The sequence below is a fragment of the Mus caroli genome, unplaced genomic scaffold (genome assembly GCF_978045245.1).
Source record: "Mus caroli unplaced genomic scaffold, Mus_caroli_1 scaffold_6, whole genome shotgun sequence".
Taxonomy (NCBI): Eukaryota; Metazoa; Chordata; class Mammalia; order Rodentia; family Muridae; genus Mus; species Mus caroli.
This window is the reverse complement of record NW_028227261.1, coordinates 29,214,384-29,240,238: the sequence shown is the minus strand read 5'-3', so window position 1 is coordinate 29,240,238 and position 25,855 is coordinate 29,214,384. Positions and strand designations below refer to the sequence as shown.

General features: G+C 47.8%; 1 protein-coding gene across 1 annotated transcript in view; it reads left to right on the top strand.

The window, feature by feature from the left end:
• Positions 1–25,855, top strand: part of Csmd2 (CUB and Sushi multiple domains 2) — a 574,744-nt gene that overhangs the window by 455,958 nt on the left and 92,931 nt on the right. Inside the window, exons 27-32 of the mRNA XM_029476560.1 lie at positions 2,659–2,850; positions 6,037–6,175; positions 10,482–10,669; positions 16,236–16,430; positions 17,270–17,386; positions 19,902–20,015. Coding sequence (XP_029332420.1) covers positions 2,659–2,850; positions 6,037–6,175; positions 10,482–10,669; positions 16,236–16,430; positions 17,270–17,386; positions 19,902–20,015 — 945 coding nt within the window. The remainder of the gene's footprint in view (positions 1–2,658; positions 2,851–6,036; positions 6,176–10,481; positions 10,670–16,235; positions 16,431–17,269; positions 17,387–19,901; positions 20,016–25,855) is intronic.

Genomic DNA, 25,855 nt, shown 5'->3' with positions numbered 1-25,855 from the left:
CTGAGCCCAGAAAGGGGATAAAGGAGACCTGTCTAAAAAGTGGTCTGGAGCTAAAAACTGAACATCAAGGTGGAGCTGGCATAGGAGACTTGCTGCGGGGTCATTCCAGACAAACAGAAGATGTACAGAGTCCTGTGATGGAGAAGGGGGAGGGGCATGAGCAGACCATGTGGGAAGGTGTATAGAACTGTGGCTGGAACATAGTGATAGAGCATTGTTTAAAGTGAATAAAAATAGGGATAGTTTTAGCATCCTCAAAAGGGGAGAGCTTGAGATAGGATGGCAGCCGGGCATGGCGGCATAAGGCTGTGGCCCTGGGTCATCCAAGGAGGCTGAGGCCTTGGGAGGCCAAGGTCAAGAATTGCCTGCACAACTTAGTAAGAGCCTGTCTAAAAATGTAAAATGTTCAAAACAAGGCCGTGGTGAAGTATTTGCCTAGCTCGAAGAAGCACGAGGTTCAACTCTCAGATCGTTTTCTCAAAAGGGAAAGAGGAGGCAGAAAGGTAGAAAGACAGAAGGAGCAACAAAGGGAGGGAGACATAAGAAGGAAAGAGAAAGGAAGATAAGGAGATAAGACACCACAGATCGAGCTTTGACAGTGTGTTCTGTCAACGACTCCAGTCCTTCAGCCTTTGTGGTCCATGTGGCTTGGTACAACTCACTTTCTTCCTTCAAAGCACGAAAGCGGGGTGCCATGTAAACAAATGACCATTGCTTGTGTCTCAATAAAACTTTATTTGTGGAAATAAGCGCAGAGGCAGATTTGCCTGTGGGCTATAGTTTGTCAGCTACTGCCTTTGGGGTTGTGGAATCAAAGGTAGCATGCCACACAATCCCAGATCTTGTACTGAGTGATGTTGGCAACAGGCTCCTGGGGCTGCCACTCCTTGACCATGGCCACTGAAGTGCTTCTGGTGGCAAAGCAGAATGGGTGCATCTCCCCCGGACGTTGGAAGCCATTGACAGACCGACCAGAATCTATTGGAGGCCCCATGCCTTTGTGTAAAATGTGAATTGTATACTCTGGGTCACAGCAGATCCTTCGGTTGGAGTATAAAGTAAAAGTCTCCCAATTGTGGGCTAGGGAGCTGTAGGTAAATCACAGGATCTCCAGAAAATTCCTGCCTCTGGGTTCTGCAGAGCAAATGCTACAGGGGCAGGTTCTGCCATCTGCTCAGGGTTGGGGTGGCAGCTAGGGCATGATGGCTGCCTCAGTCCTTCCTCTGCCCTTGCCAGTGGCCACTGTCACCTGCCTCTGTCACCAGCTTTAGCAACAGCACCATCCTCCTTGTCCCATGACTCACTGACAGTGATGTTATGCCACCACATAGGCTGAATTTCTTTGGGTCATGCTCCCTCCCTCCTTCCCTTCCTCCCTCCCTTTTTCCCTTCCTCCCTCCCTCCCCCTCCCCTCCGTCCCTCCCTCCCTGCCTCCCTCACTCACTCACTCACTCACTCCTATTATCGTTTATTCCTTCCTTCCCCCCTTCTATTCCCCACTTACTCTATAAACTCACTCCCTATTAGACTTAGTTAAGCACTGGTTCACAAACCTCTCCTCCGTTGCTGAGCCCCACCCCCACTTTTTCACACGTATGCATATGTTATTTGTATGGCATACATGCATAAATGCGTGTTCTCACGTATGGATGTCTGTGCATGTCTGGCTTGGTTTGGAGGCCAGGGTTTGATGCTGGGTGTCTTCCTGGTTCACGCTACATTTTTCTTGCTGAGAATTGTCCCTGCACCCAACGCATCCCAGTTCAGTCATCATAGCTAGGCAGCTTGTCTCAGAGATCCCCTGAGCTCACTTCCCAAGTGCTGGGGCTCTAGGTCAGCTGCCATGGCTTTCCCAAAGGTTCTCTGGTCCTTGTGCTCTTGCACCCAAGTCATCTGCCCAGTCCTTGTTCTGAGTTTTTAATACAGACCAGCCACTCAGGTTGATTTTGAGCTCAGTTCTACCACTGGCTACAAGTATCTGATTTTTTCCTAAACATGGTGCAAGTCTAAAGGGTCCGTGGCTATTTTGACATAGGGAGAGACCTGACTTCAGCAGACTCCCTGGGACCCTCATAGGCAACCCTAGCAGGTCAACCCCAAATCCTTCCCAAACTCTTTTGCTTAGATCTGTGGGGTTCAAACTGTATTCCCCTCATTCAAACTGATCATGGCATGAGATAGCAAAGCTTTGTCTGGAGAACGTTAGTATTTGTAAACGTAATTCATTTCTGCACGCATAACAATGCAACTAAACTTCTAAAATGCATCTGCTGCTAAATCAGTGGTTCTCAGCCTTCCGAATGCTGCAACCCTTTAATACAGCTCCTCTTGAGGTGACCCCAACCATAAAATTACTTTGTGACTACTCCATAACTGTAACTTTGCTACTACTATGAACCTTAATATAAATATCTGCTATGCAGCCCCAGAGAGGTCGTGATCCACATGTTGAGAACCACTGTGTTAGCTGCCCAGTGGTCACAGTGAGGTATTGGTCCAGTGGTGACGGTGATGTAAATGGGTCAGGCTGGTAGATACAATGACATAGCTCTATTAGTGGTCACTGTCAAGGGCAGTAATGATCAGCAGAGCTGATGAGCTGTGAGCCTGACTGACAGGCAGACACTGTCACCTCCTTCTTCTGTTCTCTTGCCTCAGTGTCCACCGCAACCTCCTGCAATGACCCCGGAGTCCCGCAGAATGGGAGTCGGAGTGGTGACAGCTGGGAAGCCGGCGATAGCACAGTGTTCCAGTGTGACCCAGGCTATGCTCTGCAGGGGAGCGCAGAGATCAGCTGCGTGAAGATCCAGAACCGATTCTTCTGGCAGCCCAGCCCGCCCACATGCATCGGTACAGAGCAGCTTCAGGCGTCTGCTCATCTCTCCAGTCTTGGGGTTGTGGGTACCAGGCTCCTCTACACAGTAGGCAGCTAGCTGCCTTTTGAGCCTGGGGCCAGGAGAATGGTTCAGCAAAATGATGCAGAAAACCCAGTTTTCCTATACACACTCACGCAAACAGACAGAACAGGTATACACACACACACACACACACACACACACACACACACACACACAAATATACACACACGCACATCTCATGAACTTTTAAAAATGATCTCAGAGAGTTCTGAGCCAGGAAGATCTGTCCTCTTGTCTCCAGCCTATTGTCTAAGTTGAGTAGGTCATCCCAGGTCAGAAGATCAGCAGATTCCAGGGGCAAAGGAAAGACACTTTTCTCCCTCTCCCAGGGAATTGCTGACTGCCTGGATTAGGGTTCCTGCAATCTACCCTTTGTCTTAAAATCTCCCAAATCAACATATGAAGGCTCTTAATAATAACAGTAGTAATAATAATACTCGCATGCCCCAGGTAGTCACTCACATGCCCCAGGTGCCCGCATGCCCCAGGTGCCCGCATGCCCCAAGTAGTCACTCACATGCCCCAGGTGCCCGCATGCCCCAGGTGCCCGCATGCCCCAGGTAGTCACTCACATGCCCCAGGTGCCCGCATGCCCCAGGTGTTCAGCTCTTCTGCTCCCCGAGTGAAATGATGAACTCAGTTGATTCCTGTGCCCATGGCTGGTGGACACAGAAGAGTAGAGAGACCAGCCAGGCACTTTTAATCCCACTTTTAATCCCAGCACTCAGAAGGCAGAAGCAGGCAAATCTCTAAGTTTGTGGCCAGCCTGGTCTGCAAGATGGCCAGGCCTATGTATACAAAGAAACCCTGTCTCAAAAAGGGGGAAGAAAGAAAGAGAGAGAGAGAGAGAGAGAGAGAAATGATGACGATGGCCACTGAGTCCGAATGTGTGCTGGGCTCACACTAGAAGTTTGCTTAGATAACCCCATTTAGCTTTTCCCTGCAGCTCCCTGAATTTAGCACCATTCCCTCATTATAGCTACAGAAACCAAAATAGAAAAATTTGGATATCTTGTCCCAAATTGCAAAGCTAAGAAACACAAGAGCCAAGATTCCCGCCCACGCCAGGCTGAGCACAAAACCCCTGCTTTCCCACCACCAATGCGTCCTCCCTGCTAGAGACAGACTTAGGGGACTTCCTGAGACCTCTCCCAGCTGTGTTCACCCTGGAAGGTTCCACAGTAAGGACCACCCTGATATCTGAGGTCTGGCCTTGACTTGCTCCAGCTCTGGGATGTGGTTCTGAAAGCAAGGCATTGGATCCAGTTCCTTGGTGGAAATGGGGTTAGCTCACGAACCAAAGAGACCCTGGAGCCAGCTCAGTGTTGTAGAGAAGTGGGGTGTGCAAACAATCAGACCCAAACATGGGCTGAGGATCTGTCATTCACTGTGGAAATTGTTCAAGTCTTAGCCTGGGATCCTCGCCTGTGAGGGGGAACATGCACATTTCCCTGGTGGCATTGTAGAGAGACAAGATACCTAGGCCTCATCTCCTTGTCCCCCTTCCTTTCTGCCCCCAATGCCCTTCTTTGTTCATATTTCAAATCCTTGCGCTCCCTTCCTCCCAGTGAGCCGGATTCCAATGGTGGGGATGTGGGGTGGGGAGTGGTTCTGTTGAGAAGCACCCGGAAGCCTCTGTGTCCCCTCTCAGTGTCTCCTGTCCCACAAGGCTGTGACCCTTTTAATATACTTTCCAGAAAAAGTAAGTCCTTGCACCAGCACCCTGCGAAGGAAGAGCTGGGCTGGGCCAGGCTGACAGGCTGCAGCTGGGCACTGAGCAGGCCAGTGAGGTTAATTCAGCTTTCATGGCACACACTTCTGCACATGGCCTCGGGGAGGGCACCTCCTCTCACAAACAGATTGGAAATCCCAGTGATGAGCCCCTCGTTTCCAGCTCCTTGGCAGTCTGCCATGAACAGAGCTAGCTGGCCCTGATGGCCCTGCCTTACAGGAGAGAAACAAAGAGAGGAAGCAAATATTTGTCAAACGTTGTCTGTGATGGATGCCAGGCTAGCTCTAGCTCCATTCCCGGTGAAGTCAGCACATGAGCTTAGAACTCTGGTTCCTGGGTTCGAGTCTGGCTTCTCCACAAGGGGTGTTAGGGGTCATCTGGACAAAAGCCATGTCAAAGCTGAGGTGTGAAATCCTGAGCCCTCACCCTCATCCCTGTCCCTGTCCCGGATGCAGTGAGCTGCCTGGGACCTGTTAGAGGCTGAAGGAGGCCCTTGGGAAAAACAGCTTGCTGGATCCCTGGCTACCCTATCCTCCCCATCTGTTGAGAAGTCCACCAGTGCAGGAGAGGGTGGCCACTGTGGACTCAGGAGGAATCGCAGCATATTGGTCCTGATGAGAGGCATGCTCATCCTTAGGCAAGGAGTAAAGCTGGAAGGCATCTGGGATCCAAACAGATGCCAGGAGAGCTGGCAGCCAAGGAGACCAATAGTGCTTGGCAGGCAAACATGATGGTGTTTTCCACTCCCTGTGATAGCCTGCACAAAGAAGATACAGTAAACACCCACGAGGCTTTCCTGAATTCATAAGACGGTGAGAAGATGGCACATACTTCATATTCCTGAAAGATGACGGTGACACCATTTTGACCATGAGACCTCTCCCCTAAGCATCACAGACACCCGCTAAGGGAGACATCACCTCCTTTTAACACAAGAGAAAAATATGCAGGTTAAGTAATTTCCCTAAGGTCACAGCGAGGAAGAACCTGGTTTTTGTTTTTTGGTTTTTTTCTTAAGATAATTTATTGAGAGCTGAAGATTCAGCTCAGTTGATAGAGTGCTTACCTAGCATACACAAAACCCTAGGTACCATCTTCAGCATCATGCCAGATGAGGCATGGTAGCAAACCACCTGTGATTCCAACACTCAGGAGGCAGAGGCAGAGATTAGGAATTCAAACTCATCCTTCACTAGACATGGCAAATTAGAGACCAACCTTGGCTACACAAGACCCTGTCTCAACATCAGCAACAACAATGGGCTTTTTGTTTGTGTTTTGTTTTATTTATTTATTTTACTGAGGTGAAATGCACATCGTATAAAATGGCCTATTTTTAAGTGACCAAGTAAAGGGGACAGACTTTTCCTCACCTTCTCTCCTCAGCTCCTTGTGGAGGAGACCTAACAGGGCCATCAGGAGTCATTCTGTCACCAAACTACCCAGAACCCTATCCACCAGGCAAGGAGTGTGACTGGAAAGTGACCGTCTCTCCGGACTACGTCATCGCCCTGGTATTTAACACGTATGTACCTTTCCCGGGCTGGGAGACCAAGGGTTTTGAGACCTCGGGAGTTGAGGACCTGGGTGGCCAGGCTAGTTCTCACAGGTGTGTGGCAGAGTTCTCAGGTCCAAGAGTAAGAGAGAGTCAGAGATGGGGAGGGGCTCCAGCATCCACTGGAGTCTTCTCTGCCCTGGGACTTGTGTCTGCAGGATCCTTGTAATAGTTTCCAAAGCAGCTAACACTCTTTCTCTTACACTTTTGTGGCTGCTAAACACAAAGGAGCCCTAACCTGGGTCTCCATGTCTTAACACATTGGCTGGCCCTCTCCCCAGTGCCTCCCTCCATCCTGAAGCTTTGCAGGTCTCCATGATCTTTCCACCTAACCCGTGCACTCACACCTTCATTCCATTCCCAGGCAGTTCTCCATAGATCTGCCCTATCCCCTCCCTTCTTCCTCCCTCCAGTGGCCTTCTGGACTACTTAAGCCTGGCGACTACCCCAACAGTCCCATTAGGAACTTTTCTGATAAAAGACTCCAGCGTGGACTGGGGAGGTGGCTCAGTCAGTGTTTGCCACACAAGTCTAAGTCTCTCAACTTAAAAGGCCAGGCATGGTGACACGTGGTTGTAATCCCAGCACTGGGGAGGCAGAGATAGGAAGCAGCTCCCTGAGGCTCCCAGCCTAGCCTACTTGGCAAGCTCCAGGCTAGTGATGAAATTCTCTCTCAACACACAAAGTGAATAGCTCTTGAAGGAACAATGTCCAAAGGTGACCGCTGTATGGTGTATGGTATAGTACGTATGTATACATGACAGCAAATTCTCACATCTCCATCTTCATGCTACTACCTCCTGCCTCAACTTGACCATTTATCATCTTCCATGCCAACGATGTCTTGGTCTTCACACTGGCTACTCTGTCTTGTCTAGCCTTCCAGGGTACTCTCTCTTACGGGCAACTTAATAGCAAAGAAGCAAACAGGCAGGTCCTTTGTTTGTTTGTTTGTTTGTTTGTTTATCCCTTAATAAATCTACCCTCTTTTTAAGTGAGTTTTGAATTTCTGAGTTTGGTTTCTACAGTCTGATGCACATCCATCTGTCCAAGCAGGCCCAGAGCTCCAGTCAAATTGAATGCTTGGTGGTTTCCTGAGTCTCAAAGCCTCGTTCATGCCTATCTCACATCTGCTTCCCAGTGACTTTCTTGTTTACCTTCCTTGTCCCACTGCTGTGGGTCATCTCAGTCCCTGGGATAAGCTCAGGCTGGACCACCATGGAAGCCTGAGTGTGTCCCTCCGTGGAGACTGAACATTTTATAGACCCTATGTTATATACTATTGACCATTCTATGCAGTCAGGAGTGTGACCTACGGTAGCCATGTTGTTTGCTCTGAAGGGGTTACTTTATTAAGTGTGCATCAAGACAAAGTAAAAGAATGACTAAGGAGTGAGAGAGCAAACTGTGATCAAGGCAGGAGCTCAAAGCAGCCAGCAGATGTCAACAGGGAAGCCCATTTAGGGCAGGCAGCTGGAGTTGCAAGTGGAGCCTGCCCCAGGCAGAACAGAGCAGCAGCCCTCTGGTGAGATACTCAAGTGAAAGAAAAAATAGCAACAGATAGAGATAACATCATCCAATCAGACACCCACAACATCATACAAAAACCAACTGAGGAAGCTGAGGCAGCAGGAGGTACCAAGTGAGCTGTGCTCCATAAGTGAGCATCCTATGGCTGAACTTGGTATAGATAGACTTCTGACTTCTCTTTCCCACTGTAGGTACTCTTATATAACTGCATAAACAACAGTAACATCTGTTGAGCATTTCACCTTGAGAACAGCTGGGTCATCTCAAGGACACAGAATTTTCACTCCCAGGATCTTCACTGTTTTGCCGTCCCTCCCAGTCATGGAGTTAGGGGAAGCCCACTCATTCCTGGAAGGGACTTAAAGGACACTTTGAGGCACACCTGCTTGGATCTGAAATGGGGGGGTGGAGATGCAGCCCCACTTTGAGAGTCAGCTTCTCAGTGGGCTCAAACAGCTAATGACAATCCACCAGCATTGTACCCATTACATTAGCAGAGCATCCGCTGCTTCCAGCACCAGCCAGTTCAGGAAGGCAAGGCATGTGTCTAGCATGCCCTTTGTCGTTGGCACCAGATATGGTGCTGGGCATCTTGAAAGGGCTCAGATAAAAATCCAGTGATGTGAATAAGGTAGGAAGAGATACAGGGAGAAAAATGCTGGTTCCACCAGAGTATGGTGGCTCATGCCTGCATGCCCAGCGCTGAAACAGGATAACAAAGAGTTCAAGAGTTCCAGGCCATCCTAGGCAGCAATGTGAAACTGTCTCAAAAGTGAGATGGATGGATGGATGGATGGATGGATGGATAGATAGATAGATAGATAGATAGATAGATAGATAGATAGAAGAAAAGAAAGAAAGAGAGAGAAGGAAGGAAGGAAGGAAGGAAGGAAGGAAGGAAGGAAGGAAGGAAGAAAAAAGAAAGAAAGAGAGAAAGAGAGAGAGAAGGAAGGAAGGAAGGAAGGAAGGAAGGAAGGAAGGAAAAAGAAAGAAAGAAAGAGAGAGAGAGAAAGAGAGAGAGAAGGAAGGAAGGAAGAAAAAAGAAAGAAAAAAGAAAGAAAGAGAGAGAGAGAAGAAAGGAAGGAAGGAAGGAAGGAAGGAAGGAAGGAAGGAAGGAAGGAAGGAAGGAAGGAAGGAAGGAAGGAAGGGAGGGAGGAAGGAAGGAAGGAAAAAGAAAGAGAGAGAGAGAGAGGGAAGGAAGGAAGGAAGGAAGGAAGAAAAAAGAAAGAAAGAGAGAGAGAGAGAAAGGAAGAGAGAAAGAAAGAAAAGAGGTCATTCCACAATCTGTGACCAAGACAAACTCAGCCAGAGCCTTTCTCTGAGGACTTTTGAAAGAATGGGTAGTTTCTGGAATAAGGAAACTATGTCACTCAGAAAAGGGAAGCAGCCCTGCAGCCAACACCAGTATGGGAAGGCTCTATGTACAGAGGACACACATCTGCTTTCTAGACACACTCTGTCTCCCTACTCGCATTACCTTCTTTGCCACTACCCTAGCCAGATTATAACCCCTCTCTACACCATGTGTCTTGGCTAAAGGGTAGAAGAGCCACTTCATTCTCAGTCTAACCGAATGGTCCATTTCTGTGTCCCTGCCCATTCCAGGGCATGAGTGCCTTCGCATCAGAAATCTGTTTTCAGAAAGTACATTTACTTGTCAGCCCTCTCATCTCTTTACACTTGATTTAGTAAAAATTGCCTTCATTGGACACATGCTTAAGAGCAGAATCATGCATCAGAGAGCAGGCGCCGACATTAAGAGTTATCAGATACACACCACGCAGAGTTCCAAAAGGGGTGAGCCAGCTAACACACACACACACACAGACACACACAGACACACACACACACACACACACACACACACACGGCATGAGGGCTACTGAGACTCCGCTTCTTCCTAGCTGTCATTTTCCATTACATTCTCTCTAGGCTGGTATGTCCATCCTGCAGCCTATGAGCCTCATGTGTCCCACGATAGCTATGACTGTGGCCTGACATATTTGGAGATGACAACATCATGTCACGATATCAAAAGCTTAGATGCCCCTGCTAGATGCCCTACAGGGATAGATTATATCCATGAACTCCCGTTCTCAGTTAGGATGGATTTTCATCCCACACTAGGATCAGGTAGCTCAGGGAGAGACACCTGAAGGTGATGCTAGAACCCAGTGGGTGGCAGATGCTGAAGAGGGCCATGGCTGGCATGGGATGGAAGAGAAAACTAGGCTTTTCAGGGTGGCAGGTCCCATCCTTCTGGCGATGACTCCCTGGACAATTCTGTGCTCTTAGGAAAACTCAGTACAAACTGGTGTGATAGCAGAACAATGAAGTCAGACAAGAGCCTGCCAGCTTCGCCCCTTCATGCCTGGAGTTGGCAACTTGCTTTCCCTCTTCCGTGAGCAAAACCTGAGGCCTTTGGCTACAGAACCAAGAACACTCAGTGACTAGAATCTTACACCTGTATCCCCAAGCCACATTTTGTACCATCTCTCCCAACCATGAGCAAAACCTGAGGCCTTTGGCTACAGAACCAAGAACACTCAGTGACTAGAATCTTAAACCTGTGTCCCCAAGCTACAATTTGTACCATCTCTCCCGACTGGGATGTCACCTCATTCTCTTCAGTCTTTGGAGGGAGGGTACCATGGGATGGTGGGCTTGCTTTCTGGGAGGCCCCAGCACAAACAAACCCCTGTTTGACCTCCGTGGGGGGTGGGGATGGGCTATTTTTGTTCTCCAGATTTAACTTGGAGCCTGGCTATGATTTTCTTCACATCTACGATGGAAGGGACTCTCTGAGCCCTCTCATAGGAAGCTTCTATGGCTCACAGCTCCCCAGCCGCATTGAAAGCAGCAGCAACAGCCTCTTCCTCGCCTTCCGCAGCGACGCATCTGTGAGCAATGCCGGCTTCGTTATTGACTACACAGGTAAGGGCCTGGTGGCAGAGAGCCCCAAGGGTAGGGTCAGTGGGCTTAACCAAGAAGCAGCAATACAGTACAGAAGGGAAGGTGATAGACTAGACTACAGAGAGCTTGCAGAATATTTATCTTCCCTGAGATGCACCCTACCCCAAATGGTTCTTATATATTTACACACCCTGGGTCTAAAAGAGCATGGTAGCATTCTTTTGTCATCCTGCTTCTGTTTTCACATCACTAACCTTCTTCTCCCCTTCTCTATAAGGCTCATTTCTAACTCTACTTCACTCTCACAGTCTCCCTCAGTACCTGCCGGCTATCACCTTCCTGGTCATTCCCCCACCCTGTGAGGGTTCATGTTGAATCTCAGGCTTCCTTAAACCCCAGCCAGCACCTCTGACCATCTTGGGAAATTGACTGTGTCTTAATCTTTTGTTGCTATACGAAATAATCAAGGCTTGGCACCTTTTAAAGAAAAGGGAGTTCTCTAGCTCACAGTTTTAGGCTGAAAGTTCAAGATTGAATCTGGCCTTCTGGTCGACCTCTCAGAGAGGTAGAGGGAGCAGCACCACAGTGAAGGGAACCCATGAATCAGAGATTATATGGCCAGACAGAAAGGCAGATGGCTGGAAAGACTCAGGAGCCAGGCTTCCTGTGTCCATCACTGCTCACTATAACAAAGAGACCCTTAAAATTACCTTAATCCTTTTCAAAGGCAGTGACCCCATGACCTGACTACTTCCCAGGAGACGCCACCTCTAAAAGGTTTCACCAGCAGTTCAACATATTGGATACCCATTGGCAACCTCTGGGACATGCACACAACGTCAAGCTATCTCAGCCCATATAGACAAGGTAGCCTGTGCAAATCTAGAGTCCCAGCCCTTCGATACTGGTATTCTGTCACAGACTGGTTACCATCTTGTTAGTCTTCTGGCTCTCCCATTCACTTACTTCCATCACATATTGGAATTAGGCCAGTGGATAATAGGGGTCAGAAGAAGGAGTTGATGGATTTTTTTCTTAAAGATAATACATATTTTAGATAATATTTCCCTGTCATAGCTTCTCAGTTCTGTCCCTGTAGGGCTCAAATAACCATAGACAAAACATAAAAGAATGGGCATATGCATGTGTTGAAAACTCACTTGGGGCATCGTGGGTATGCAGTGTGGATTTGGCTCAGTCAGTAAAGAGCTTTCACACATGAGGACCTGGGTTCAGATCCCACAGCACCCATATAAAAACCAGAGAGCTAGAGATGACCCAGCAGGTAAGAACACATACAGGGCAAACATGAGGACGGAGTTCAGATCCCAGCATCCACATTTAAAAAAAAAAAAAAAAAGGAGGCTATACACTCACCTATGACCCCAGTGCATCAAGGGACAGAGACAGGAGGAATGCTAAGGCTTGACTAGATGTCAGACTAGCTTTAGGATCAACAAGCGACACTGTCTCAAGAGAATAAGGCAGAAAGTGGTAGAGAAGGATACCAGATGTCTTCCTCTAGTGTATACCTACACACAGGTATATACACATACCACACAAAAAATGTGCATATACCACACACATGTGAAACACACACAGAGAGTATTTTTGGTCTGTTTGTCACAGGCACTCAGCTCTGCCTTTGGATGTTAACGCACCAAGGGGCAACACATAAAGGAATTGGTATAGCCATGTGTCAATAAAACCTCACAAAGACAGCCGTGGTACTTGCCTGGCCAAGAGCATAGCCTGCCAGTTAACTGAATTGAACGTTCATGTTTTCTACTTAGCAGTCAAATGACCTTAGGCAGGTTATTTAACCACTCAAAAATCCCCACTTGTTCATCCATAAAGTAATAGCAAGAAAATTCCCACACAGCAAAGCTACAAAGTTCAATGATCCTGTATGTTGAAGCCGTTGATACGGTGCCTGGCGTGTATCAAATACCTGAGGGTGTTCTTCAGAGGTTATTAATAGTCAGGACTGTGTTCTGGGCTCCCAGGCACTCCACATTTCTCTGCTCCATTAGTTCCCTTTTGACTTCCTCTTCTTCCTTAATTATCCCAGACAGCATTACCCAAATCCTAGCTCTATTTCTTCCTTGATTTGTGAACTTGGCAAGTTATTATCTTCTAGAACATAATCTACAATATAAGCAGTAAAAATTATGCTACAGATGGTTAATATTCAAAGACTGTATATATGTATAAATGTGGACATATGTTTAGATGTATATATACAGTCTTTGAATATATACATATATATATATATGAAAGAGCCACAAAAAATGATGCTATTTACAGGATCAAGATAATCCCCCCAGGCATACCTATCAGCTCATCTCCCTGGTGACTCTAAATTCTGTCAAGCTAATCATTAGTACTAGTTTGACACCTGTCTTCTTTGAGGACCAATTAGAGCACCTGTACACACAATGCTCTACATTCCCATCTTAGGACAAGCAAACATGCATTCTGATGTACGTGTGTGTGCCTGTGTATGAGTGTGTGTGTGTGTGTGTGTGTTATTGTCTGTGTGTGAATACAAGTGCATGAGGAGACTGGAAGTTACCCTCACATTTCATCGTCAAGAGTGCTTTCTATGTCCTTTGAGAGAGTCTTTTCTTGGTCTATATCTCACCATGTAGGCAAAGCTGGCTGGCCAGTGAGCTAACCTGTCTTAGCCTTGTGCTGGGATTACAGGCACACAATCTCACTCCCAGAACTTGCAAACAGATTCCAGGGATTAAGCTTGGGTCCCGTGTTTGCAGGGCAAGCATTTGATGGACTTGAGCCATCTTAGTCATCATCCCGCCGTTGCAACCACTCCCCTGGCTGGTTGAATGTTTTGACTATTGTTCCAGGATTTGGATTTTAGAAAGAGCAGGAATGGAGCTCACCTATGAAGACCAGAAAGAAGTAGTTTCTGGGTTGCTGCTTTGAGCAGCTTGGGTTTTACTTAGGACCATTATAGTAATGGGTTGGGAACCCTGTTTTATTATTTACAGCCAAGTCTGGGCCAGCTGCAGGTCTACTTCTGATCCCCATTCCATCTCTCACTAGCTGAATGGCTTGGAGAACCCGACCTGTCTCTCTGATCACCACATCCTTCATGTGGTGCCTGCAGTGTGACCGTGCCCGGCTCTGCCTGCTGAGACAGAGGCGAGATGACAGATTCGGAGGGGCTTTGAGACTGACAAAGTGACATTCCCATGTGTGGGCTGTCATCACTGTTATTAGTGTAATAGCACTCAGGATGGAAAGCCCGTCCTCTTTTGAAATGTGAGCAGATGTGAATACACACTGGCTCCTGGAGCTTGATGGTCGGCCACGCCCCTCATTGTTTAGCCAGACAAGATAGCAATCGTATATCAGGCCCACGCTCTGTGCCACACACGGCCAGCCCTGGTGCTAAGTTCTGAGGTCGTTGCTAGGGCTACAAGAAGACTCAGTAATTGTCCGCATCCTCCAGGAATTTGGAAGTCACTGGAAATAAATGTCCTTGCCCTGACTATCGGGACAATAGAATGCATCTTATCCCACCCCGAGTGGGGACCTAGGGATATGGGAGGATCAGTTTCCTTTAAGGATATGTCTCCTAGTAGGTCAACCATGCTCCAGGGGCTGACCCCACACCAGGAGTATATGTAGTGCATAGATTGGAGGCAGTGGTCATTCAATATAAAAAGTGAGAGGGACCTATCCAGATGTGGTCTTGTGTGTCTGTAGAAAGTCATCAAAGGAACAAGAGGCAGTGACATCACAGAGGGAATGATGGGGCAACACCTGCAGGGCTGTTACGGCCTGGAAGGATTTTGTCTCCTCCGAGTGAAGCAGAAGGTCTTGCTTGCATTCTTCCATCTCCTAGGCCAGACCTGGCTGCCCAAGAGCCTGGGATGTGTAGGTCTTACCTGGTCCCCAGGAACTGTCAGTCAAACGTGGGTTCCATCATTGAGACCGGAAGGGGAAATGGAAGGCAGGTACCACAGCTGATTCAGGCTCTGTGTGAGCTTGGTTTCAGCTCCTTAATTTCAAATACGATTTGACTCATGAATTTATGATAACAGGTCATCACATCTCTGAGATTTGAATCTGATTCATCCAGTGGCCATTTCTAGTCTAGCCAGAACCTCAGGCATAAGGAAAGGCCAGATTTGATGCAGGGGTCAGGGTGATGTACCATGGAGCACACCAAAAAGCCGAGGGGGGGGGGGCTTTGCCAGGTGAATAAATTCCCTGGTTCCAGTGAGTCCCAGCAATACACCCAGGAGTGCTGCATGCTCAGCTCTGTGGGGATGCTTTGAAGAGCAGGAACACTAGGAGGGCTCAAATGTGAGAGCTGATGGACACGACAGAATTACGGACCCTTGGGGGTCCTGCCCCGTCACTCAACAGGCTGATTGGCAGCTAAGTGACAGCCTCGAGCAATGGCTACCGAGTGTGTGTGCATTCTAAAAGGTACCCAGGTGACAGGAACTGCCATCAACAAAATTCCTCCAGAGCCATTTATCTCTGAACTCTGATAACTTCTCTTCCAGCTCTTCCCTCCTTAGCTCACTCCACATCAGGGCCCTTGTGTCAAGGTGGCTAGCATGTTAAGAGTCGCACAGAATTCTTGCCCTGCATCGACACTCTAACCAAAACCCAAGGGCCAGTGACAGGTTCCCGGTGCCATTTGGCCTTAGTGTGCTGCCACTGCCTAGCTGATAGTCCTGATGACAGGTGGAGTAAGGGCCGCCTTCCAGGACATCTTGGGATTTCTGAGGGAAGAAAGACTATAGTGTTAGGTCTCTGTCAGAGACCCAGGCTCCAGCTGGTACTCCTAGACCTTTGGAAACATTAAGTATGGTGCTGAGAGGTGTCAAAAAGAATAAATGAGTTGGGTACACCCACAGTTGCCTGTCTGGGCATAGTTTGTGGCCAGACAGAAAACACTATTACTTCAATAAATTGGATATTACATGGGGTTGGGGCATCCAACCAGAGGTGGGGGGAGGTTCTCCACCTCCTCCCTGGTTCTGGGTTTAGTGCCCTTTTTGGTGAGCCTTGCAGAGCTGTAGTCAGCTCCACTCTCAGGCCAGCATAGTGGAGGAAAAGATGAAGAGGAGAATGATGGCTTCAAATACAGGTTATTGCCAGATGTGTGGCTGGAGATAGGAAGCCAAGGAAACCCAGCCTGTGCCAGCTGGGGTGAGAGAGGAGACAGGGGCTGGGCCTGAGCACTGGCCTTCTCCTGTAGCATCCTCTGTCTTTCTCCAGGATGTTGGCAGGGGCGTAGGCTCACCGCAGGCAGAGCAGTACTTGCCCCTCTTGGGGAAGCCAGCAAGGAGATAAAAAGAGGATACCCAAGGCAAAGAACTCACCTCCTTCTCTGTGGATCACAGCAAGAAAGACCAAGGAGGAGAGCTTCGCTCCTGAAGGCCACTCCCAACTTCAGATCTCTAATACAATTTAGAGGTGTTTCTAGACATGAAGGGAAATGGGCTGGTCATGTTGAGACCCTCTGTCCTGCTCATAGGTCACTAATGAATTCTCCCCACCCCCTCTCTCATTCTCTGTCTGTCCATCTATCTGGTTTTTTCAGAAAACCCAAGGGAGTCCTGTTTTGACCCTGGTTCGATCAAGAACGGCACTCGAGTGGGCTCTGACCTGAAACTTGGCTCTTCTGTCACCTACTACTGCCACGGGGGCTATGAGGTGGAGGGAGCCTCCACCCTGAGCTGCATCCTGGGGCCTGATGGGAAGCCGATGTGGAACAATCCAAGGCCAGTCTGCACAGGTGAGAATAGCCAGGACCCTAGGGGTTCAAGGGCCAAGGGATACCTCTGGATGGTGGTCAGAAGTGTCTGTGGTGAGGGAGAAGGAGGACATGGCCTCCAGAATACTTCTGTAAAGCAAGCAGGGCCTGACAAATGAGTTTGCAACAAAGGGGAATGGCTTCATCATTCACCCAGCGTCTCAGTCCCTCTGGATGGTCATCTCTCTTGAGTGTGCCTGTTCCCGTTCAGATGGACACTCAACCAAGGCTTGTAGCCTGCCACCCAGGAAGTATATACCAGGGAGGGAGGATAAAAGTGACCTTGGGTTTACCCTTGAGGCTGAAGACATTCTGGGTGATGTCTGTGTAAAATAAGGCCAAAAAGTGATGTGTGCTGCCACCTGTGTGTCAGAACCCCCAAGAGCATGGGGGCCACCCCTACTGAAAAATAATGCAGACTCTACCTGGGTACGTGGGAGAGACCAGTGTCAAGGCCAGTTGTGAAGGTTGGCATCAAGAATAGGAATGGTTTAGCTGTGTGGTTCCCAGGAGGTAAAGTTTGGGAAACACCAGTACCTGTAGGCATCAGCCATGGAGCCAAAGGCCATGTCTAGGTCCTACATATAAGCACAAGAGCCTCATGGTGTAAGCCCTTAGCATGTGCCTTCAAGGAAAGGCTCAAGCCAGTGCTAACACCTCCAGGGCAAAGGCTGATGTGTCCTTGGGCAGATTTCAGGCTAAGGACAAGTGGATGTCCTTGGCCAGGACAGGGCTAGAGAGGCTCAGGCTGGACTGAAAGAAGACAAGCAACTGATAAAAGGCCACCAAGTCACCAACCCCTTCTCTGGCTTCTTTTTCAGCTCCCTGTGGTGGACAGTATGTGGGTTCAGATGGAGTGGTCTTGTCCCCAAACTACCCCCAGAACTATACCAGTGGACAGACGTGCTTGTATTTTGTCACCGTGCCTAAGGACTACGGTAGGGTTTCCTTGGCTTGCTTTCCTGTTTTCTGATTCCTCCCCTGTTTCTTCCAAAATGGCAAGCCCCTTGTGGGACCTGGCAGGACAGCCTCTCAGGCAGAGCAGCATCGTGTCCTGGGATGTAACAGGAGGAGGCTTCCTGGCCAGAGGAGAAAGAGGGGCATTCGGAGGCATGAGGGTAGACATGAACTGAAGATGGCTAGCAAAGGCCAGATGCTCCAAGTCTCCTCAGCACAACACAGATTGGCAGGACTAGAAAGGCTGCAGACCCAGCCTGCCGGGGACCCAGCTGTGAGTGGTCTGGGAACAGGAGGAAAGTGAGAAGGGGCAAGGTGGAGACGGCTTTGAAGGTACTGATAAGGGGGGGCAAGATGGAAATCACATCATTCCAGTCCCCCATCCGAGGGGAATCCAGCAGCAGTAAGTAGGAGGAGCAAGGAACCCATGTGGCAAGTATCTGCCCTAAGAAGTCCGAGAAACTTCCAGATCCCGAGACACCCAGGCTGAAGGAATAAGGATTGTCATCTTGACCATCTAGTGCAAACCATGGTACGTCTTATCAAACATAGGATGGGAAGAGCAAGGAGCAGGGCCCAGATGCTTGAGTCATTCACCAAGTGTTTAGTGCCACCCTGCAGGGCCATCTGCTCCCCTGAGGTCTGGCGTCACCCAGGTGGGAGACACATTCCTGTCTCTGCAACTCCCAGTCTCATCCTTGTATACACACACACACACACACACACACACACACACACACACACACACACCACTGAGCTTTAGGCCTGCAGGATTCCACTGAGGAAAGTCTAGAAAGTCAGGAGCCCTTGATGATGGCCAGCATGCAGTGCTTGCTTCAGTTGCTCTCATGACAAGGAGTGCAGTCCTCAGCCCATAACCCACCTGGGCCTGACCAGCGTCACACATGGACCATGAGAACCAGGAGCACTGGCTGCTAAGAGCACGGTGCTCCAGGGAGCTCCCCTTTGTCAGGGAGGCCAGGCCCTGAGCCAGGGGAGCAGAGGCAGATATTCCCCTCTAGGTAGAAGTGACTTGTCCCCAGCTTGGTTCTGACGTCATGCTGCCAGAGGCCTTTCTGTGATCCCCTTCCCAGAGGTAGCCTGCCTCACCCTACCATGCTGCCTCATTACCCTCAGAATTAAATAAAGCTCTCTGAGGTTTTCATTTGGGTGGGAAGAATTGCACACTCTACAGAAGCAGAAAGTCTGTATGCGCTGCCCACCTCTGTGGGATGGCAGACCTCTGACCCAGTGATGTCACTCAGTGTTGTGGCCATTTTCAGGGTATGGAAATATTCCTTTCCCCATGTTCTTTCTCTCCCCCTCGGGCCATACTCAAGAACTAAGATTACTCCAGTGGCTGCTACATTCCACACTGCCGACTGTTTTGTGTCAAGCAGTTTACCCCGTGGCCTGAGTTCCTCCCTCTCTGCCCCAGCACACAATATATACAAATCATACATAGCGACTACATACATGACCTAAAGAAAATATATACAACATACACACACACACATACCATGCAAACACACACATATGTCCTGTTTCCTATGAGCTGAAGATTCTGAGCCAAAGCAGGGATGGGACCTACCTGGCTCTTGTTGGCAGTACACGGGAACATGGGAGACAGGTGCTGTCAGGTAAATAGGAGCTGTATCCATGGTGAACCCCACTCCTCAACACTAACTGACAGAGAGAAGATGACTGAGGAACCCCTGCTGTTCCCAGATGGAGACCTGAGTTCGTGGGGTACCTTTTTAAATGAACAGAATGGTCCGAGGAATTCTTTGCAACTTCCCAGCCTCTGCTTCTTGGTCTACAAAATATGAATTATTTCTGGGAAAGCCACAGTCAAAAAAGACACTACACATAACTAGTGTGGTCCCTGGCACCCAATGGATGCTTTGTGAGTGCCACACCCTCTTTTAGATGAGTGGGGTGTCTATATGTTCCTGCCTTGGGGATGTTGGCTGCTCCCCACTCTTACGCCTCTTACTGCCCAAGAGCTGATATCCAGGGGCTTACCTGGATGGCTGGGAATTTGAAAAATAATAAAGCCAAGGTGTTTACAGGTTCCTGAGATCGGGGGGGGGGGGGGGGGGGGGGCGGGAGGAATGGAAGATGTTACCAGAAACCCTTTCAAATCCTCAAGTAGCTGCTGCAGCTGTTATGTAAAGAAGAGTAAGACTGGCTCAGGCTGCCTCCACTAGCCTGACCTTGGATGCAGGTGTGGATATTGTCTTGACCCCTGTGAAGACCAGCCAGGGACTCCCCAGCTGTCTGTGTCCCTGTCTGTGCCCCAGTGTTGCCGTGTGCTAATGTTGCAACAGAAAAGCATGCTAACTGTTGGTCCCTGCACCACTAACTCCCTCTAACTGCCTTTCTCCTGGCCCAAAGCCAACAGACCACCATCTCCTCCCCATTCTCCCCACCCCCACCCCCCAGAAGCCTGCCAATCCTCTGCACTGAGATTCCCATGCCATGTCTCCTCCACAGTGGTGTTCGGCCAGTTTGCCTTCTTCCACACGGCCCTCAATGACATCGTGGAGGTCCATGATGGCTACAGCCAGCACTCCCGGCTCCTCAGCTCCCTCTCAGGCTCTCACACAGGTACCCAGGGCCAGCAAGGGATTGGGATGGGATGGGTGAAGGTGGTGGGAAGGGGAACATGGGCCATCCCAGGACTGTAGCTGAGAATGAGGCCCTGTAAGCATCATGGTCAAAAATGTGCTGGTTTATAATCTGCAATAATGTCTCCACATCAGAAGGGCCACACAGAACAGAAGGCCCATACCTCCTCTGGGGTGTGTGTGTGTGTGTGTGTGTGTGTGTGTGTGTGTGTGTGTACAGACTCATACCCAGACCCCATCTTTTTCTTTTCACTATCAGCATGTTGTGTTTTCATTGAAGAAAATTTGGGGCCAAACCAAAATCCCCATTAGGGAGAATCTTAAATAAACAAAGCTCAGAAGTTGTCAGATTGCCAAAATATAATGTGCGTCCCTCTGCTCTTCAGATCTACCCAGACAGACCCTTACATCTTTTATCGAATCAAAACAGAATATGTATTTCATTGTAATTACTCACCATGAACTTTCCTCCAGTGTTATGTAGCTCTTTTATAATGGGATTTCTAATGCTTCTTGGTAGTTTCTCCTATACTTGCTTAAGATTTATAGAACAAATTCCCCAGTGCTGCACATTTATCTGCTTCTGCATTATGAACACTAGCTCACTGCATCACACACACCTTTATATACATATCCCTGCCCGCACCACAGCGTTTCTAAGAGCAGATGAGTTAAAGAGTACAATGAGTGGGGCTGGAGAGATGGCTCAGTGGTTAAGAGCACTGACTGCTCTTCCAGAGGTCCTGAGTTCAAATCCAAGCAAATACATGGTGGCTCACAACCATCTGTAATGAGATCTGATGCCCCCTTCTGGTGTGTCTGAAGACAGCTCTGGTGTACTCATATTCATTAAAAAAAAAATACATCTTTTAAAAAAGAATGCAGTGAGGTCATTGAGGCTTTTTTGTATAGACTGTCAAATAACCCTAATGCAAGCATCTTGTAGCTTTGCTTGCCAAAAATGAGGCAATTTTTTAAAAGTTATAAATTTGAAATATGTGAGTAGTATTTCATTCTCTAATTTGCCTTTTTTTTTAATGGTGAGTGTGGTGGTGACCTTTTTATAATGTGTGTATTGGCTCATGCATCCTTGTTGCAAATTTGAATCGATTTTTCTATTAGCCCTCATTTTCTTACTCATAAAGTATAGCCCCACATGGCTACAGGTGAAATACAGTCATAGCATAGGAATCTTATACACTATGAAAAGCCTCCCCCTCCACTTTGCCATTGCCCATGTAATTTTCTTCAATATATGTTTTGATATCAGAAAATTAAAATATCCCTTGAAAGATCAAATAGATCTTTTCTCATTCACGCCCTTGCTTATATACAGAGCAGATGAAGATCCCACCGTTTTCTTCTTCTTCTCTTTAGTTCCATCTCTTTGCCTCAATGCCTCTGGATTTTATTTTGGCTCTCTATTTGCTACAGAGACTTAAGCCAATTAATCAGTCATCCTGATATGATTTTCAAAATGCCAGATTTACATATTCTAATTATTATGGGTGTTTGGCTCTTTTCCTATTCATGTCTTCCAAGTACATATTTCTCCCTGTGCAGGTTTTGGTTATTATAATACTATAAAGGTACTTGGTGCTTTAATAACTTGCTTAAAGATTTATTTTTATTTTATGCATAGGGGAGTTTTAACTGCATGCACACAAGTTTACCACAGGTATACAGTTCCCAAAGAGGCCAGAAGAGGGCGCCAGATACCCCCCTAGAACTGGAATTAGATGTGGTTGTGGGCTGCCTTGGATGCTGAAAACCAAACTCAGAGCTTTTAACTACTAAGCCACCTACCCAGATCTGTCATAATAACTTTAAAAGGTGTGGTCTTTTTTTTTGTTTGTTTGACTTTTTTGTTGTTTTTTTTTTCAGGTTTTTTTTTTGGGGGGGAGGGGTGTTTTGTTTTGTTTTGTTTTGTTGGACAGGTCTTAGCCCAGGCTGGCCTCAAGCTTTCACCCTCCTGACTCCCAGGAATGCCAAACAAACACAACCAGCTCTTATTACTTTTTTAAATTGGCCATTCTTGCTCGTTTTAAATCTCACATTATTATCTAGAAACATTTTGTCAGTTTTTAAAAAATGTATAGGGCTGGCAATATTAGCTCAGCTGATAGAGCACTAGCCTAGCATGTTGTATAAAGGCAGGTATGTTCGATGCCTAGCTAGCACTGCTTAAACTCAGTGCAGTGGTGCAGGTCTGTGATCCCAGCACTTGGGAGGAGGAAACACAGAGTCGGAAGTTCAAGGTCAGCCTCAACTTCTTAGCAGGTTCAAGATCAGGAGACAACAATGCAAAACAAGAAAGAAAAAAAAAACAACATAGGAATTATCTCTAGAATTACATAAAATGTGTAGGTATTGTTGGAGAGAGCATACATCTTTATACTAACACTTGTCCCCATCTGGGACTATGACGCATCTCTCCATTTACCTGTTGGAAACTGCAGGGGAAGCTGCCACTTTCGGTAAGTGGTAGTGATTTGTGTCTGTTGATGATTTTATTCCCAGCTGTCTCGTGGAGGTCTTTAGCAGTCTTTATTGCTCTCTTATTATAAACAGGCTCTTTCCCTCCCTTCGTGTTTTCTAGCTGGTCTTTGCTTGTCAATTCTAAGAGTGACATTCAGAGTGTATTCCCCTTATAAACCCATTGGGCTGTCCTCAGTAATGCTACACTCACAGACTAATCCTCGGCTGTGGTGAGACACTCCATCACTGGCAATTACATTGGCTTCCTTGTTTTATTTCCTGCCCCTCTGTGGTTTGGTTTTGGTTTTTTTTCCCTTCCGTGGTTCCTGGTCTTCCCAAGTAGATAGTTCGAATTTCAATGCTAATGTTTTTTATCTTTTGGTAAAATTCATTTCAGAATTTCTCTTCACTTTAGTGATGTCATTTATGTAATATATGAGGTTTGGGTTGTTGTTGGTTGTTTTTTTTTTTAAATGTCCCTTGCTTATGTCCCCTGCCTCTGGAGCTCTAAGTGCCATGGTCATGGTCCCCTTCCCTGCTTCGCTGTGTCAGAGGTTTATGAGGTTCTGTTGCTCTGGGGAATTTCTTATTGCTCTAGATGGATCCGTGCTTCTGTGGAGTTTGTTACTATTTAATTAGCCACTGCTTTTATTTCATAAATTCTCTCTTCTGTTGCTTCTTCAAAGTACTGTATTTTTCTTGTCCTGACATCTTGAGCAGAGAGCATTGTTGCTGCTTTTCCCTGGGCAAGAATGCACGTGTTGACCGTGGCGTGCTCGGTCTGCATATGCTTGTAGCAGTGTATTCATTTGGACTTCGTGCCATTCGTTTTGATATACACTAGTTGAGACATACTATTTTAATACTTGATACTCTTTTTGCCCAAGAGTTAAGAATGTCTCTTCTGGGGAATGAACTGGCTCAGTGGTTTAGACCTCTTGTTGCTCTTGACGAAGACCTAGGTTCGACTCCCAGCACCTACGAGTTTGCTCACAACCATCTGTCACCTCAGTCCCAGGAAGCTAGCCTAATTCTTGGCCTGCTGGGAGGAAAACTCCATCATGTGCTTCCTTGTTCTATTTCCTGCTTCTCAGTGGTTTTTCCTTTGATTTCCTTCTCTGGTTCCTGGTCTATCCACGTAGATGCCTTTGACTTCCTTCTCCGGTTCTAGGTAGATGGTTTGAATTTCAATGCTAACATTTTATCTTTGGGTTTTTATGCTAATCGTTTTAGTAATTATTTTTGACTCATAAACTTCTCACCCAAGTCCTGACTTGGCCTTGGTCCTTGCCTCATTAACAGTAGTCAACTGGAGTTGGCCAGCCATTCCCTAGCAGTTCATCTTTGCTAGCTCCTGGCTTCTCCCTTTCAGTTCTTTCCTTCACTGAGGCTCAGCACACACACACACACACACACACACACACACACACACACACATGTCACCTTGCAGATTCACAAATGCCTTCCCCTGGCATGGCATGGGAACACCAACTTGCTTGCAAATCAAATTAGAGGTCTTGGAAAAAAAAAAAAAAAACCGAGTAGATTGCTCTGTCTTGTTCCAGTATTAACTATTACAGACAAACCGGGATCCAAGCTGAGCCCTCAGCCTTGTGAATCTCCAATACTTCGCTGTCCATGGGACTCTCATGTTTTCTTATTTAGAAAATTAAGCAGCCCTCAAAGCCAAGCTCTTTTTTCTCATCATATCTAGTGCTTGGCAAGCCTCCACAGCCTGAGCCCCAGCGCAGCAAGCCGTCTTTCTTCTCAAACTCTTTTCCTTGCGGTTTTATTCCTCTCTCTCTCTCTGGAATTTCCCCCCCCTCCTACCCCCCATATCTGCTTGTTGTATTTTCCCATCTTCATTTCTCTCATGGCCTCGATCTCTTTGTGTACTTTTCCTATAGATTCTGGGAGAATACCCTAATTTCACAGCCACGTCATTTCTGGACATCTGCCAGTCCACAAGCCACATGTCAGGGTGCCCCAAGTCACATGTTAGAGCAGGCGTCTGTCTCCTCCCTCCCTGTGTAGCCTTCGCTGACTTCAGTGCCTCCCTCTGCCATATCTTCCTTGGGCACCAGAGGTGCCATGCTCCACTTAACCTTGTGCAGTCATGGCTGAAAACCTTTCCCTCTGTTCTCCACTGTAATTCACATGAAAGATTAGCTTTGACTTCTCGCAAGGGCCTCTTCTTTAGAAGTTTTCTTGTTCCAACAATAGGGTTGCAGATCCCTTTAGCTCCTTGGGTACTTTCTCTAGCTTCTCCATTGGGAGCCCTGTGATACATCCAATAGCTGACTGTGAACATCCACTCCTGTGTTTGCTAGGCCCCGGCATCGTCTCACAAGAGACAGCTAGATTTGGGTCCTTTCAGCAAAATCTTGCTAGTGTATGCAATGGTGTCAGCGTTTAGAAGCTGATTATGGGATGGATCCCTGGATACGGCAGTCTCTAAATGGTCCATCCTTTCATCACAGCTACGAACTTTGTCTCTGTAACTCCTTCCCTGGGTGTGGAAATGTAATTGAGGAAAATATGTAATAAAAATATTAAAAATCAAAAAAAAAAAAGAAATGAAAAAAAAAAAAGAAGTTTTCTTGTGGCTAGTGATTTCCGTGCTTTCCCAGGAGTCGGAAGGAAATGGGTGTGCAGTCAGGACTGAAGTCATCTGGGTTCTGCCAGCCATCCCTGGGGCCCTTCTTCACAGATGTTAGGAGGGCAGGAGAAAGGGGGTTCTCCCTGCTCATCTCCCTAGAGAGGCAGAGCTGGGAAGGACAACAATAAGGAACGGGGAGACTTAGTCTTCTGCTTCAGCACCCAGAAGTTATCTGGAGCAATGACTCTTAGCTAGGGAAGTGACTCTAGGCCACGTGTAAATCGAAGCACGCTGAGAAAAAGGTTCTGCCTGATCTCTGTGGTGGGTGGGCGGCAAGGGGCTTTCAGGAGGCATCGGGGAGTCTTCTCAGTGATTCCCTGCTGATCTGAACTCCAGCCCTCTCCCCAGTGGACATAGACTGAACCTCTAGAACTCTGATTTCCTTTTGGAAGATGGAGTCAGGGGTCCCTAAGGTCATGGAGAGGCAGAATGCAGAGGCTCATGTCACTGCCCATCGCTACATTGTGCCTGAGCTTCCACAGGAAGAGAGAGATGAGCCGGGCTATATTTATGGCTGTGGTTCCAGCTGGTCCTGTCCTGCTCCTACATCTGTACCACACCAGCCAACCTAAGCCTGTGTTGTCTGCGGCTCCCAGGGCCCTGTACCCCTACAGGCCCTGTATCCCTATCCTCTGCACCATGTGGTTGGAGGATAACACACCCTGGGGTGCCCGGGACAGTCC